Source organism: Lolium rigidum, chromosome 1 (genome assembly GCF_022539505.1).
Source record: "Lolium rigidum isolate FL_2022 chromosome 1, APGP_CSIRO_Lrig_0.1, whole genome shotgun sequence".
Lineage (NCBI taxonomy): Eukaryota > Viridiplantae > Streptophyta > Magnoliopsida > Poales > Poaceae > Lolium > Lolium rigidum.
In genome coordinates this window covers 348,607,810-348,620,499 of record NC_061508.1, presented here as the reverse complement: position 1 = coordinate 348,620,499, position 12,690 = coordinate 348,607,810, and the positions used below count along the sequence as shown (strand labels likewise).

At 48.2% G+C, this 12,690-nt stretch overlaps 2 protein-coding genes across 3 annotated transcripts; one reads left to right on the top strand and one right to left on the bottom strand.

Annotated features, from left to right (window-relative positions):
- Positions 1-342: 342 nt before the first annotated feature.
- LOC124701466 (homeobox protein knotted-1-like 11) lies at positions 343-4,057 on the top strand. Of its 2 annotated transcripts, none has more exons than XM_047233540.1 (6): positions 343-669; positions 1,229-1,349; positions 2,928-3,112; positions 3,191-3,322; positions 3,413-3,549; positions 3,658-4,057. In XM_047233540.1, exons 1-6 carry the CDS (start codon positions 343-345, stop codon positions 3,659-3,661), a joined length of 906 nt encoding a protein of 301 aa, XP_047089496.1. In that variant the 3' UTR covers positions 3,662-4,057. The 2 variants fall into 2 exon arrangements, with proteins under 2 accessions (XP_047089496.1, XP_047089489.1); XM_047233533.1 differs by having other exon boundaries at positions 3,647-4,057.
- A 2,768-nt stretch (positions 4,058-6,825) lies between these two features.
- On the bottom strand, positions 6,826-12,379 carry LOC124701456 (histone-lysine N-methyltransferase 2D-like). Its single transcript, XM_047233521.1, has 9 exons — positions 9,942-12,379; positions 9,709-9,842; positions 9,565-9,630; positions 9,327-9,479; positions 9,081-9,244; positions 8,847-8,994; positions 7,859-7,981; positions 7,666-7,753; positions 6,826-7,584 (listed from the first exon to the last, which is right to left on the bottom strand). Exons 1-9 carry the CDS (start codon positions 12,202-12,204, stop codon positions 7,415-7,417), a joined length of 3,309 nt encoding a protein of 1,102 aa, XP_047089477.1. The 5' UTR covers positions 12,205-12,379; the 3' UTR covers positions 6,826-7,414.
- Between the last annotated feature and the right edge of the window lie 311 nt (positions 12,380-12,690).

Genomic DNA, 12,690 nt, shown 5'->3' with positions numbered 1-12,690 from the left:
TACAATACATATTTTCATGATAAATAAAAATATATTATTTTCTTTTTCCAAGTGTGAAATTCACTCGCTCTCGCAAGCAGTATGTGTCACGTGCCAGCACCGAATACATATGGCTGTCGTTCCTCTACCCCGCGCCAGCGGTCCCCTACCTCCCCACTGCTCTCTGCTAGCTGCACCCATCCTCCTCTTAACTCTCCGAGAGAGAGAGAGGTCAGACAGAGGCGGCACCACTCCAATTTCGAAGCGTGCGCAGCGACCGACCTGCCCCGCCCGCGCGCGCCCACCCTCGTCCCCGCCGCCGGCGCGCCCCGCCCTGCCCGCGGGGTGATCGACCGACCGGCCATGGCGTACCACTACCACCAGGACCACGCGCTGGGGATGGACCCCGCGTCTGCGGCGGCGGCGGCGGCGGCGGCGGCGGCGGCGGGGAACCCTAGCTTCGCGCCGGTTGGCGGCGCGGGAGGCGGCGGGTGGGAGCGGGAGAAGGCGGCCATCGAGGCGCACCCGCTGTACGAGCGGCTCCTGGAGGCGCACGTCGCCTGCCTCCGCGTCGCCACGCCCGTCGACCAGCTGCCCCGCATCGACGCGCAGATTGCCGCGCGCGCGCCCCCGCCCTTGCCCCACCCCGCCGGCGCGCCCGCGGGAGGCGAGGAGCTCGACCTCTTCATGGTGAGCGCCCACACACACACCTCGCCCGCCCGCCCCCGCGCGCGCGCGCCCTGTTAAATTCTTCGCCGCGTTTCTAGGTTCCGTCAGTGCTTCTGTGGTCCGAACGAATTTCCCCCCCGCGTGGGTTCTGCGATTGCCATGTTACGATTTAGGAACACCGTGTGGTGTGGTAATTTGGGGATGGATTTGGAGCGGGGTCGCTAACAAATTTCGCATGTTCGGATTGGAATTTGACTTAGGAACCGGTTATAATAGTCACACAAGAGATTACGGAATTAGTAGCAGCGCACTAAAATAACCTACATAACTGAAGCTGCTAATTCAGAACAGAACTTGGTTATCCCTCCTACTTGAAAATAATTTCCGGTTCATACGGTTACGATTTATTATGAGCAGCTACCTTGTTTTTTTAATCCACTACAATACAACTGTCCATTTGATTATCTAATATAGCTCCGTTGTCTTTCGCTTGGAAACGACGATCCTCCTTAGATACCATCGTATTGTTCTCCCTGTCTTCTCTATGTTCTAAAAAAAATTTGTTTTGCGTTTTTTGCAGACACATTACGTGCTGCTGCTCTGTTCGTTCAAGGAACAGCTCCAGCAGCACGTGCGCGTTCATGCCATGGAGGCGGTGATGGCTTGCTGGGAGCTCGAGCAAACTTTGCAGAGCCTTACAGGTAGGTGGCAGTGGCGCTTCTTATGATCTCTAGGAAGAGGATTTTACAGTCTGTACCATACATGCTTCTTAATTCACAGTTTTACGCTAACTCGTGGTCACATTAAGTATCATGCTAGAGTTAGGGGGGCACCGTTTTATGGGATCTCGGTCACAGCATAATTAATAATAAAATATAAAGAAGAGTTTTGTTGCTTCCGCCCTCTTCACCCAGCTGAGTGCACACTGACACAGCCCACAAAAAATAGTTCATTACTAAGAGACTCAACTAGAAAGAGCTCAATTTAGTTGACCTTTTTTCCTCTACTGATGCATGCTCTGATAGAGAATATAAGTCATAATCCGCACCCTTGGAAGCCTTAGGACATACACAAATTGCAAATTAGGTCCACCTTTATAGCAGTACCGGTTCCTTATTATGTTTTGTTAGATACAAGAGTTACAAACCAAAGTTCTTAAACCTGAATTTAAAGCTATGCCTATTGAGATTTCAGTTCGGTCTTTGGTGTAATTGGCAGTTGTCCATGAACCTTGTGTTGTACCAACCATGCAACTGAACTGACAGTACATTATGATCATTACCTTACCTAAGTTGTCCTGATAAAGTTTCCCTTACTATGTCTAGTGCAATAAAATTCCACAGAGAACATTTATGAAACATATAATTCGGAACCTTCACATAATGGGAGGTACTTCATGTTGTTTGTCAGAAAAAGAAGTAAAAAACAGACAACAACAGTTAGTAGGAGTAGTAATATTGAGTTTCATCATGAAAATTGGAAGAAACAATCACTTGTTTGGTTAGAAAAAGATGCCCCTTTCCCTAGTGCAAAGAGCTTTTACATATCAAAGAATTCTTCATGGTTATGAAGCGACACTGACAGAGCTACAAAAATTTCTAGTGGACTTGTATTGTACTTTTATTTACTGGGAGGTTGCCTCAATTGTTTCTTTAACCCTGCTAAGGCATATCGATTTTCATTACAAAAATTGGAAAAAGAACAGTAACTCGTTCAGTTACGTAAAGAAGTCCCTTCCCTTGTGCAAAGAAGTTTTACATATCAAAGAACACTTTATGGTTATGAAATCACACTGACAGCTTCAAAAATTTCTAGTGGGTTTGTATTATACTTAAATTTACAGGGAGCTTGCCTACTATTATATTATACTTAAATTTCTAGTGGTTAACCCTGCTAAGGCATAATATTTAGCCAACATTTGCCACCATTCTGACTGGGCATCAAGAAGCACGTACGCATGAGAAAACCATGCCAATATGCGTACACACACTTAACTGATGTCACAGCGAGGGAGTGATTCTCAATATTTTTATGGGCATTACCATTTTGCATGATTTGTTTGAATGTGTAATAATCAATCAGTTTGCATCAGTTTGCGACTGAGATGCATATGTTTGAACATGGAAATGTGCCTGAAGATAATAATATTGAGTGTTGTGTCAGGAGAAGTTATAATGATATACCTAGAGCAAGTTTAAGCCTGGATAGGTTATAATTTTACCCAGATAAGTTGGAGATTGGCCAATTCTAAGTTGTGCTAATACCGATTTTTCCTGTAGGGGCATCTCCTGGTGAAGGCACCGGGGCAACTATGTCTGATGATGAAGACAATCCGGTCGACAGTGAGAGCAACATGTATGAGGGAAATGATGTGTCAGATGGTATGGGCTTTGGAATGCTAACCGAGGGTGAGAGATCATTGGTTGAGCGTGTAAGGCAGGAGCTGAAGCACGAGCTTAAACAGGTAAAATTACTGCCTCCCAGTTTTTTCGGTTGTCACCATGTTGTTGTCTTAACTATAACCAAAATTCCTGACTTCCAGGGGTACAGAGAAAAGCTTGTGGACATTAGGGAAGAGATACTTCGCAAGCGAAGGGCCGGAAAACTCCCAGGAGACACAGCGTCTACTCTGAAAGCCTGGTGGCAAGCTCATGCAAAATGGCCATACCCGACTGTAAGTGACAGCTCACAGGCACCATCATCGCCCTTTTAACCTGCACACCTCTGTTCCGCTACTGATGATCCTCTCCGCTTACTTGCTTAGGAGGAGGACAAGGCCCGCCTGGTGCAGGAAACAGGGCTGCAACTGAAGCAGATCAACAATTGGTTCATCAACCAACGCAAGCGCAACTGGCACAGCAACCCCACCTCATCCTCATCAGACAAGAGCAAGAGAAAAAGGTATGGTTTCATGACAACCGGCTGTTAAATTTCTAATGTACTACATGGTTGATACCTTGTTGGTCTCCGTTTCTGCCATGCTTATTCTTGAAAATAGAAACAATGCAGGTGATGGCAATGCCGAGCAGTCTTGGTAGGACACGGTTGGAGAAGAACACGCATGTGTAAATTAACATTTCCATCGTGGAGAATGGGTTGATATATTTATTGCTCCAGCGACGAGCATTTCGACGTGGCGTCTCCTGGACCCAACATCTGTACCCCCCAAAAAAAAAGTAAACATGTAATGTTGTGATTAACCGTGTGTTATGGTAGTGTCTTACCTGAAAGCAGCTTTCACCTCTTGGTGCTGCTCGGTGAGCGTTTGTGGCTGTTGTGCTGTGCTGCGTCTTTGGTGTCGCAGGACAAATCTGAGTGTATACGGTTTTGTTCCGTGATGTTGTATTTTTAGGCCGCTACTTTGTGATGTTTTGTGAAGTGAATCGTGGGATGGTAATGGTGTGTGATCTGTGTGGTGTTGTATACTTGCATATATTTATACGTGTATATTGGCCATGATGCAGCGTCCCTGTCGGTGCACCTCTCGGCCCATCTCTTCGTCTGTTCTTTCTCGCTGCTATGATGATGTAGCAGTTCTATTGTCAGGAGAAAATCCTGAGCTGACACAAAACATCACACCTGCAAAGAGGACCTAGGTGTTGCATATGCATAGTGGTAGGTGTAAACGTGCAAATTCAGTTTGCAATGATCGACCTTTTTGTTTTTTTGAGGGAAACAGCGGGACTCTGCTGTGCACTTCATTGATGATAAAGTTGAAGGTTCATCATCCCAGATACAGGAATCGGAAGACTGAAAACTAAGTTTAGCACGTTCATGCGCCACCACATTTGCATCTTTTGGGCAGTATTCATAAGTCATAACTTAACTTTTGCAAAAGCCGATGCCAAAATATTGCGATAATAAAATATTGCTGCTGCACAGCCGAGAAGCCTCCCTCTGTCATCGTCTCCACCACTATAGTGTTATCAGATTGGATGGTAAAACGGCTGCATCCCAAGTGCTGAGCAAGAAGTAGCGCCCATCACGCAACGCATACGCTTCCGCATCCGCCACATACGGCAGGCTTACATCAACACTATAAGCTGTGTCAACATTTATTTTCACCTCACCTTCGATTGGACACGTCGAAGATACAGGCCTGCGTTGAATTGGATTATTCATGGCTTGCCAGTAATTTGTTGCCAACACTCCGATAGATAAAGTCGATCACTGGGGTGGTTGAACCTCCTCGCCATGGGTAAGCTGCCGTCGCTCCCACCAAATGTACTAGGCTCATGTTAGTGGCATTTAAGCTTCAGGGTGGAGCTGGTGCTTGGTGGCATCGCCATCAGGAGGAGAAATGGAAGTTTGGGCTTTAGAAGGATTTGGTGTTGCTCATATTTTACAAGAGATACTTACTTATAAATCTGACCATTTTATAGCTCGCCAAGAAATACTTAATGCTACGATCTGGGGAAAAAGAATACCTAATCACGAGGATCCTCCAGAATCTTTTCGAGTGCTCGTTCGAGAACTACGATCTTTGGCTCTAGAACTGAATCATTTCCTTGTATCTGAGAAGAACTTCCAGGTTACTAGGGAGGAAGTTTGATCGGAATAAATATAAATTCTTTTCTTGTTGACAAGGTTGGTGAGTATCCGGTCATTACTTCTTCGGAGAAGGCTTCTTTCTTCCCTGCTTATCCCGCCAAGTGGTTTTACCTGATCTTTGGCAAACCGATACCACCTAGAGGGTCCCAGGTTCCATTTGTGCAATTTATATGCTCCAGCGCCACGGCTCCCGCTCTATCAATACTTGTTGCCTCATCTATCACGGACGGAACCCCCAGCTTTTCCCAGATTTGCTTAGCACGAAAACATGTAAAATAGAGTGTGCATAATGTCTTCACAACCAACTAAACAAACCGGACAACCACTATTAGTTGCTACGTGTCTATTTGCCAAAATTCCCAAACATGGAATAAGACCATGAAGAGCTCTCCACCCGGAAATTTAACTTCTGGTGCAATATTTAGCTTCCACATTTTTTCCAAACCGGGCTTCCCACTCCTAAAGCTCTTCTTCCATTCCGACCAAAACCATGATCCCACTCAACATGATAGGCCGGTCGAACCGTAAAGATGCCATTATGTGTATGATGCCATGCTATGAACTATGAAGTCGTCCACACCAGGAGGTGCAATAGGGATCTCCATAACTCGAGTAACATCAACATCCCAAAGAGGCTTCGGAGAAGTTCTTCGTCACACATTCCTGTTATTGGATCAATATAAGGTCAGCCGCTTCCGATCCGTATTTTAGTTTTCGGTACATCTATACTAGTGGCATGTGGTATGAATCGGAGGGAGTAAAAATATTGCCTCGTGGAGTTGCCAATTTACTTGCAGGACTAGTAGGATCCAAGCGTCCTCCCATCTGTTAACTTGTAATCCATCTCAAATTCTCCAAATACAACCTCTATTAAAAGTTCCTAGACGTGCCATCACACTTTGCCATGTAACAGAACTGCTAGACTTGAGTTTCGCTTGTTAACGGATTGCCGTCTGGGTAGGATGTGATCAGATCTTTTCTTTTGGGATGCATGAACAGGAAAAGGCCGAGAAAGTGTCTGCAAATCAGGGGGAATGAAATCGGTCCCCTGATCTTGGCGGGGGAGGCGCGCCTAACCGTGCGGCGAGAGCGAGACGCCGGTCATGTCACGCCCGTTTTCTGGGGATCACGATCGAGACCGACCCACGCGAGCTGCGATAGTACCAGTCCACAGTCCACTACTAGTACAACTGCCACCACGATGTGCTCCGACTCGCGAGGCTGGATCGAGCGCGTGGCAGTTGCATTGGCAGTTTGGCACTGGGCACTCGGGATCGGGATTCGGCGTGTGCGACTGTGCGTGCGTGCCCCGAGGCGGAGGTCAGGTCACGTTGGATACGCCGAACGAGCCGGCCATCACGGGTCGCCGTCGGCAGGCACGCCACATGCGCATCCCGTCCAAACCGTGAACACGCTAGCTTCGTCGACGTGCTCTCCGCATGGGCCGCTGACTCCACATCTCCATCTTCGCTTCATCCCATGTCCGACTTGATTCCGAGGATCAATGCAGCAGCTTCACCAATGTACAGAAGGGCAGATTGATTCATCTGAACAATTGATCAGGCGCACACTGGTGCCCAAAAACAGCATCGTTCTCAAATGTGAAGACATATAACAATAAACTCATGAGAAAAACTGAATGATAAAATAGCCTGACAGGGGAATCAAATAAACTGGTATCTTTTTTTACAAGGACACTGAACCATTCGGTATACATTAACATCACCAGGAACACACAAAAAACACAAGCAGAGCTTGTTACAAGCATGGACCTCACTCTCAGTCTCCCAAAACTTGTATTACCACCCAGATACAAACCAGTTCCACATCCAGACCGACCAGACAGACCGACAACGACTTCCAAACACCTGGATTATTACCCAGAGAAGGGGGGAGGGGACAAATAAAGGAAGAAGGAAAAATATAAATATGGACTCTCTATAACCGACAATAGACCTAAGCTTATTGAAGCGCGCCTCTAAAGCCAAAGGGGTATAAATGAAAGAATACGGGGGTCTCCATCACGATGCTTCTTCTAGACACAGGCGGGGGCTGGCGATGAACTTATGATTACAAGATATGAAACAATGAAGGGGTATGAACAGATAGATCCTAGGGAGGGGACGACGCAATGAAGCCATATATATCAGCACCGGATTTCTTTTTTCCTAGATACGCGAATATGGGAAGAGCTTGTCGACGACGGATGCCGCTACTAGGACTGCACCTTCTGGGATGCGGCCATGGCGCGCAACCTGACAGCAACCTGGGTAAAGCTTGGCCGTTCCGACGGTTCTGTCGCCCAGCACTGCTCCATCAGTGATCTCCACTCTGGGTCGCATGACTCGGGCACCTGCGGCCGCAGAGTGTTGCTCACAATGCCACCTGACAACAAAAGAACAGTTTGCATCAGACCTTGACTATCTATTGCACATATGGTTTACATCATGGCTGATTTGTACCCACCAATAATAACACCATAATGTAAATCTGCATACGGTTCCTCTCCTGTGAGGAGTTCCCACAGAACAATCCCAAAAGAGAAGACGTCAACCTGAGGAAACATGTCAACATTAATGTGTGAGTTATACATGAACCTGGATTATATATAGCTATCCAAATGTACAGAGACAGAAGCAATATAAATCGATTAGCAGACCTTTTCAGAAACCAAGCTGCTACTTCCATTCAGAAGTTCCGGGGCCATCCATGGAAGCGTTCCCCTCACACCACCAGAGATGAGGGTCTGACACTTAACTTTCGAAAGCCCAAGATCACCGACCTGCATCATCCAAGAAAACCATTACAAATATATAGAAAAAGGAATGGTGTTAACCTAAACGATTAAAAGTCGATTTGTTCACAAGAGTCGATACAGTTTGTTGACAGTTCGCATAGGCAATATCGCATTTGCATGTGACAATGCAAAATATTAACATCAAGCCTTACTTATCCTATAGATAACGTGGCATTAACATTTAGACGATCCAGTAAGAGAAGACAATATTCAGATGGCAAACAAGTACTTCCTATATGAGATAAGAGTTATCAGATAGTAGTTTTACTCCTTCCTTTCCGATTAAATCGACGAGGAGTGGTGGCCACGCTAGCATGCAGGTATGTGATGTCCGGTGTAAATTAAATCGGAACAGAGGTACTATATACTTGTGTCCATTTCATATTCTATAGCCTTGTATTACCAAGAGAACAGCGGCTCCATCATCCAGATATACATACCCTATGTTCCTTCCAGTGTCAAGTAAAGGTATCTTAAGTTTAGCTATACTAATCTCCAGCTAAATCTAAATCAAAGGTGTCTGTTTTAAGATGCAACTCACCAATTACCTAAGCACAAGCACATTCTGGCACAAATGAAACTCCAGTTCTATCAGCAATTATCTAGCAGCAGAACCAAATGTCCATATGATTATCACAACAAACACTGTGTTCCAAACTAAAGAACAGACTGCAAGTATAGGTATGATGCTAAAAATTATCACTAGGTGGTGTCAAATTTGGGAAGTTGATATAGGATCGATTGCACAGCATCAAGTATATATAGAATACCTAAGAGAAGAAACAATAGTCTAGCAATGTAGTGCAACAAGCCAACAGTAGAATAGAAACGGAAGAATTGTGCTTCTTACCTTGCATATTGGGCGTTGAGGATCCCTTAAATTAACAAGTAAATTGTCACTTTTCAGGTCAAAGTGCACTATGTTTTTGTTATGCAAGTACTCCATTCCAAAAGCTGTATCCATGGCAATAATTAGTCTCTTCCGTCGATCGAGGCTCCTGCACATGCAGAGAATTTTAATCCCTTCTGCTATATACTTACAAAAGGTATGCTAGAGTACTAGACATATAAACAGTGAACATACTTGGAATTTTTCAGCAATGCCGTCCTAAGTGAGCCATTAACCATGTATTCTGTAACTGTGGCGATGGATCCCCCAGGTCCATCTAGAACAACACCATAAAAGGCCACGACATTGGGGTGGTGTAGATCTGCAAGGTTAGATGCTTCATTCCAGAAGTCATGCCGCTGCAAATATTGAGGACCTTTCAGTATAAGGACAAGCACAAGCAAATTTTAAAAAATCTCAAATATGAATTAAGAACTATACCATTTTTTCTTGCTCAGATGGCTTCCCAGCAAAGCATCTATCATTGATTCTTTTTATTGCAACATCGGAGCCCCTCCATTTACCATGATATACAGTTCCAAAAGTGCCAGAACCAAGTTCTTGGAGCTCTTCGAGGTCATCATTCTTTATAATCTGAAATATGAACATGTGGTTGGTAAATATTTTGCTTCATATGTAAGATGTGCATGAGGAATAAGACATGTTTCCTGATTGTAACCTGCAGGCGTCCATGCTCATCTACTGGTAGACCTGAAGTCCAATCTCCTGGTTTGCTCTTCGTAGCCTGCACATTTATCTTGTTTAGCATTAAAGATGACATAAATCAGGGCATCTATGAACTTCTAAGGAATCACATCTTAACCTCATTGGTGTGAGCTTGCCCATCTACTTTATTAGTGACAGCCGCAACCCCTTCATTCAGCAAAGGAGGGGGAGGCTCAAATGCAGCAAGACCATCCTCGATACCCAGTAAGTCTGGATTAGTGATACCATCGCCTGCATTCATGAAAGAAAGGAATAAGAATTCACAACTTATAACTCATTAAGTACCACATACTAGCAAGATACAGTTGGAAGTATGGTTAAGCATCAAACCTTTAACAAACCGAGCTTGTTCAGCATGTGCGTCTTTGTGATATGATTGTTCCTCCGCTGGGATATTCAAATCTGGCCCTTTGCAATTTAACAACGAATTTTGGGAATGAGTATCCTTTGAGCTGATGTTCTCCCTGCTTGGTACCCTCTTAGGTCTTGGTGGAAGTGCGTGCGCATTGTTGAACTGTTGGCCTGATAAACTAGACTCCTGGAGTTGCTCGACATTTGGAGCATGATTTGTCAATGCTGGTGTCGGTAATGGTACCTGAGCATTAACATTTGAAGGAGGAACGGATTCATGTGGAGCTTCCCTGTGATAAACTTCAGGCAAAAGATCCTTCTGCTCACTTATCGGGTTAACAGTGGCTTTTGCATACGCAAGATCAACACCATAAGCTGAAGGAGGCAGACCCCCATGCCCAATTGTAGCGGCGACATAGCTGGGGTACGGTCCGCCGATGCTCACCATATGTGGCATATGGCTAACATTGGGATGCTGGACATTCTGCATATAAGGACTGGCCACAGAAGGTAGTGGAACTGGTTCAGTTGGAGGGGCTACCTTTGGTTCATTGACATCAAAAAAGGTATTGGTGTTGCTCTGAAGGTACTCTGGTGTTGCATTCTGGGGTAAACCATTCTCAGCATACATCCTTTGCTCAGGCGAGCGGGACTCGTTGGGGCTCACCCGCAGTGAATCCATCATCCTGTCCACATTCACCATATAGCTTGGCACAGCCACAGGTGCCACTGGCGGCATGTTATCACGAAGGACCTGCCCATCCTCACGGTGCCTCGAATTGCCACTTAAACTGCCTTCGCCTTCCAGCGGATTAGTGGGATTATTGCTTGGCCTCACTAAGTACTGCGCCATTCCATGGACTGAAGGCAGTTGATGCAGCATAGATTGTTGGTGAGAGCTCGCCATATCAGAATGGGCGGAATTCGGAGAGACCATCTCATTAGCCATCACAGGGACATGGGTAAATCCTCCATAAGTCGACGGCACTTGCTGCTGTGGTGGCAATTGCTGCTGCTGCTGTTGTTGTTGTAACTGCTGCTGCTGATGTTGCTGCTGCTGCTGTTGTAACTGCTGCTGATGTTGCTGCTGCTGCTGCTGCACATAGACGTGCTGATGAAAGCTAGCTGGATCGACGGGCAGCGGGTTGGTAACGCCATGCTGCACAGGATGCATATGTGTGTAGCCATAAGCCCCCATTTGAGCGGGCACTTGCCGCTCCGCCATCATGATCCTCGCCACATCTTCAGGCCGCAGGCTCATGAACACAGGCATCGGCTCAGGCGCAGCCCCGCCGTGCACATCGCTAGCATAGTCATTCATGACTGGGTCAGAGTGAGCGTGAGGCAGGGCCTTGACGCACATATTGCAGTCCTGGAACCAGGTCGCATTGTCTGGCGGCGGCTGGTTCATACCCTGCATAGCTTCGTTCATGAACACGGGTGGCAGCGGTGGCAGCTGCGAGAGCGGCTGCCTGTACCTCGCCGCCTCCGGATGCGGCTGCGGATGCGGGGTTGGCTGTGGGGCAGGCGCGGTCTCCTGCGGCTGCGGCTGCTTGAGGGGGGCAGGCGCGGGAGCGGCATTGCTGAAGACGTCGACGAGCGGCTGCTGCTGCTGCGGTGGTGGAGGTGCGGCGGTAAAAGCCGATCTCGCGGCGTCGTAGGAGCAGGTGGATGTGGGGGAGACGGGGGACGGGGAAGGCGGCGCGGCAGGAGTTGGAGTAGCAGCAGGGGTGGCGGCGCCGGCATCGGAGCACTGCGTGGAGGAGAGGCTGGCGATGCTGTCCTTGCGCACAATGCCGTTGACGGCCTCGAGGTACCTGAGCCCGGCGTCGAACCCGGCGGCCTCGTCGTCCCCGCCGGCGGCGGCGTCGAAGACGGGGAAGATGAAGACGCGCAGCTTGGGGCTGGCGACGGCCAGCTTGTCGTACTCCTCGACCATGTTGTCGAGATCCTCGGGGGAGGAGACGGAGATGAGCGCGTCGAGGCCCTCGTCGGGGAGCTGGTACTTGACCGCGAAGTGCGGGCCGGTGGCGCCGCCGTAGGCGTCGGAGAGGCGCGCGAGCAGGTCCGGCAGCGCCACCCCGCGCGGGACCGACACGATCCGGGTGTCGCCGCCGGCGTACCGCAGCGTGCCGTCCCCGGGCCGCGGCAGGATGCGGCCGCCCAGGCTGCACAGCAGCTTCATCTTCTCGTAACCGCCGCCCCCGCCGGTGGAGCCCTCCTCGCCGGTGGTGGCGGCCATCCCGCCGCCGCCGCGGCGCGGGTCCACCCCCGCCCGGATCTACCCCGCTAGGGCCACGAATCGAGCACCCCGCGGCGCCCCGCGCGCGCGCGATCACGGGGCAGGGGTCGAGGATCCCGGCGGCGCGGCTCCCGGCGGCGGTGGGCTGGTGGCTGGGTTGAATTTGTTGGGGGACGGAGGAGTGGGGAGCGGAGAGGGAGGGTGCGTTCTACTCAAAAACCCTGGCCTTTGCTTCGGTTTGTTTTGCCCACCACTCTCTCTGCTCCGCGTTTTATATATTTTCCGGCGTTGGAATTTCCTATGCCGGATTTTGGGACCTTTCCATTTGGTTTTGCGTTTGTTTCCATTCTCTTCTGCCCTGCCAACCCCTCATTTGCTGTGTTTCTGTTTTGCTTTCTTGGCTTTTTAGTTCTGGGCCGATCATTGGGTTCCGAGGGTTGTTAGAGGGTTTGTGTGCATTAGCAATTTGTTTTGAGAAATTTGGAT

Coding starts and splice junctions, on each gene's coding strand:
- LOC124701466 (XM_047233533.1), top strand. CDS start 343: ATGGCGTACCACTACCACCAGGACCACGCGCTGGGGATGGACCCCGCG. Junction 670..1,228: donor AGGAGCTCGACCTCTTCATG/GTGAGCGCCCAC, acceptor CGTTTTTTGCAG/ACACATTACGTGCTGCTGCT. Junction 3,113..3,190: donor TGAAGCACGAGCTTAAACAG/GTAAAATTACTG, acceptor CCTGACTTCCAG/GGGTACAGAGAAAAGCTTGT.
- LOC124701456 (XM_047233521.1), bottom strand. CDS start 12,204: ATGGCCGCCACCACCGGCGAGGAGGGCTCCACCGGCGGGGGCGGCGGT. Junction 9,245..9,326: donor CATCTGAGCAAGAAAAAATG/GTATAGTTCTTA, acceptor CAATATTTGCAG/CGGCATGACTTCTGGAATGA. Junction 7,982..8,846: donor CTCAACGCCCAATATGCAAG/GTAAGAAGCACA, acceptor TGGATGATGCAG/GTCGGTGATCTTGGGCTTTC.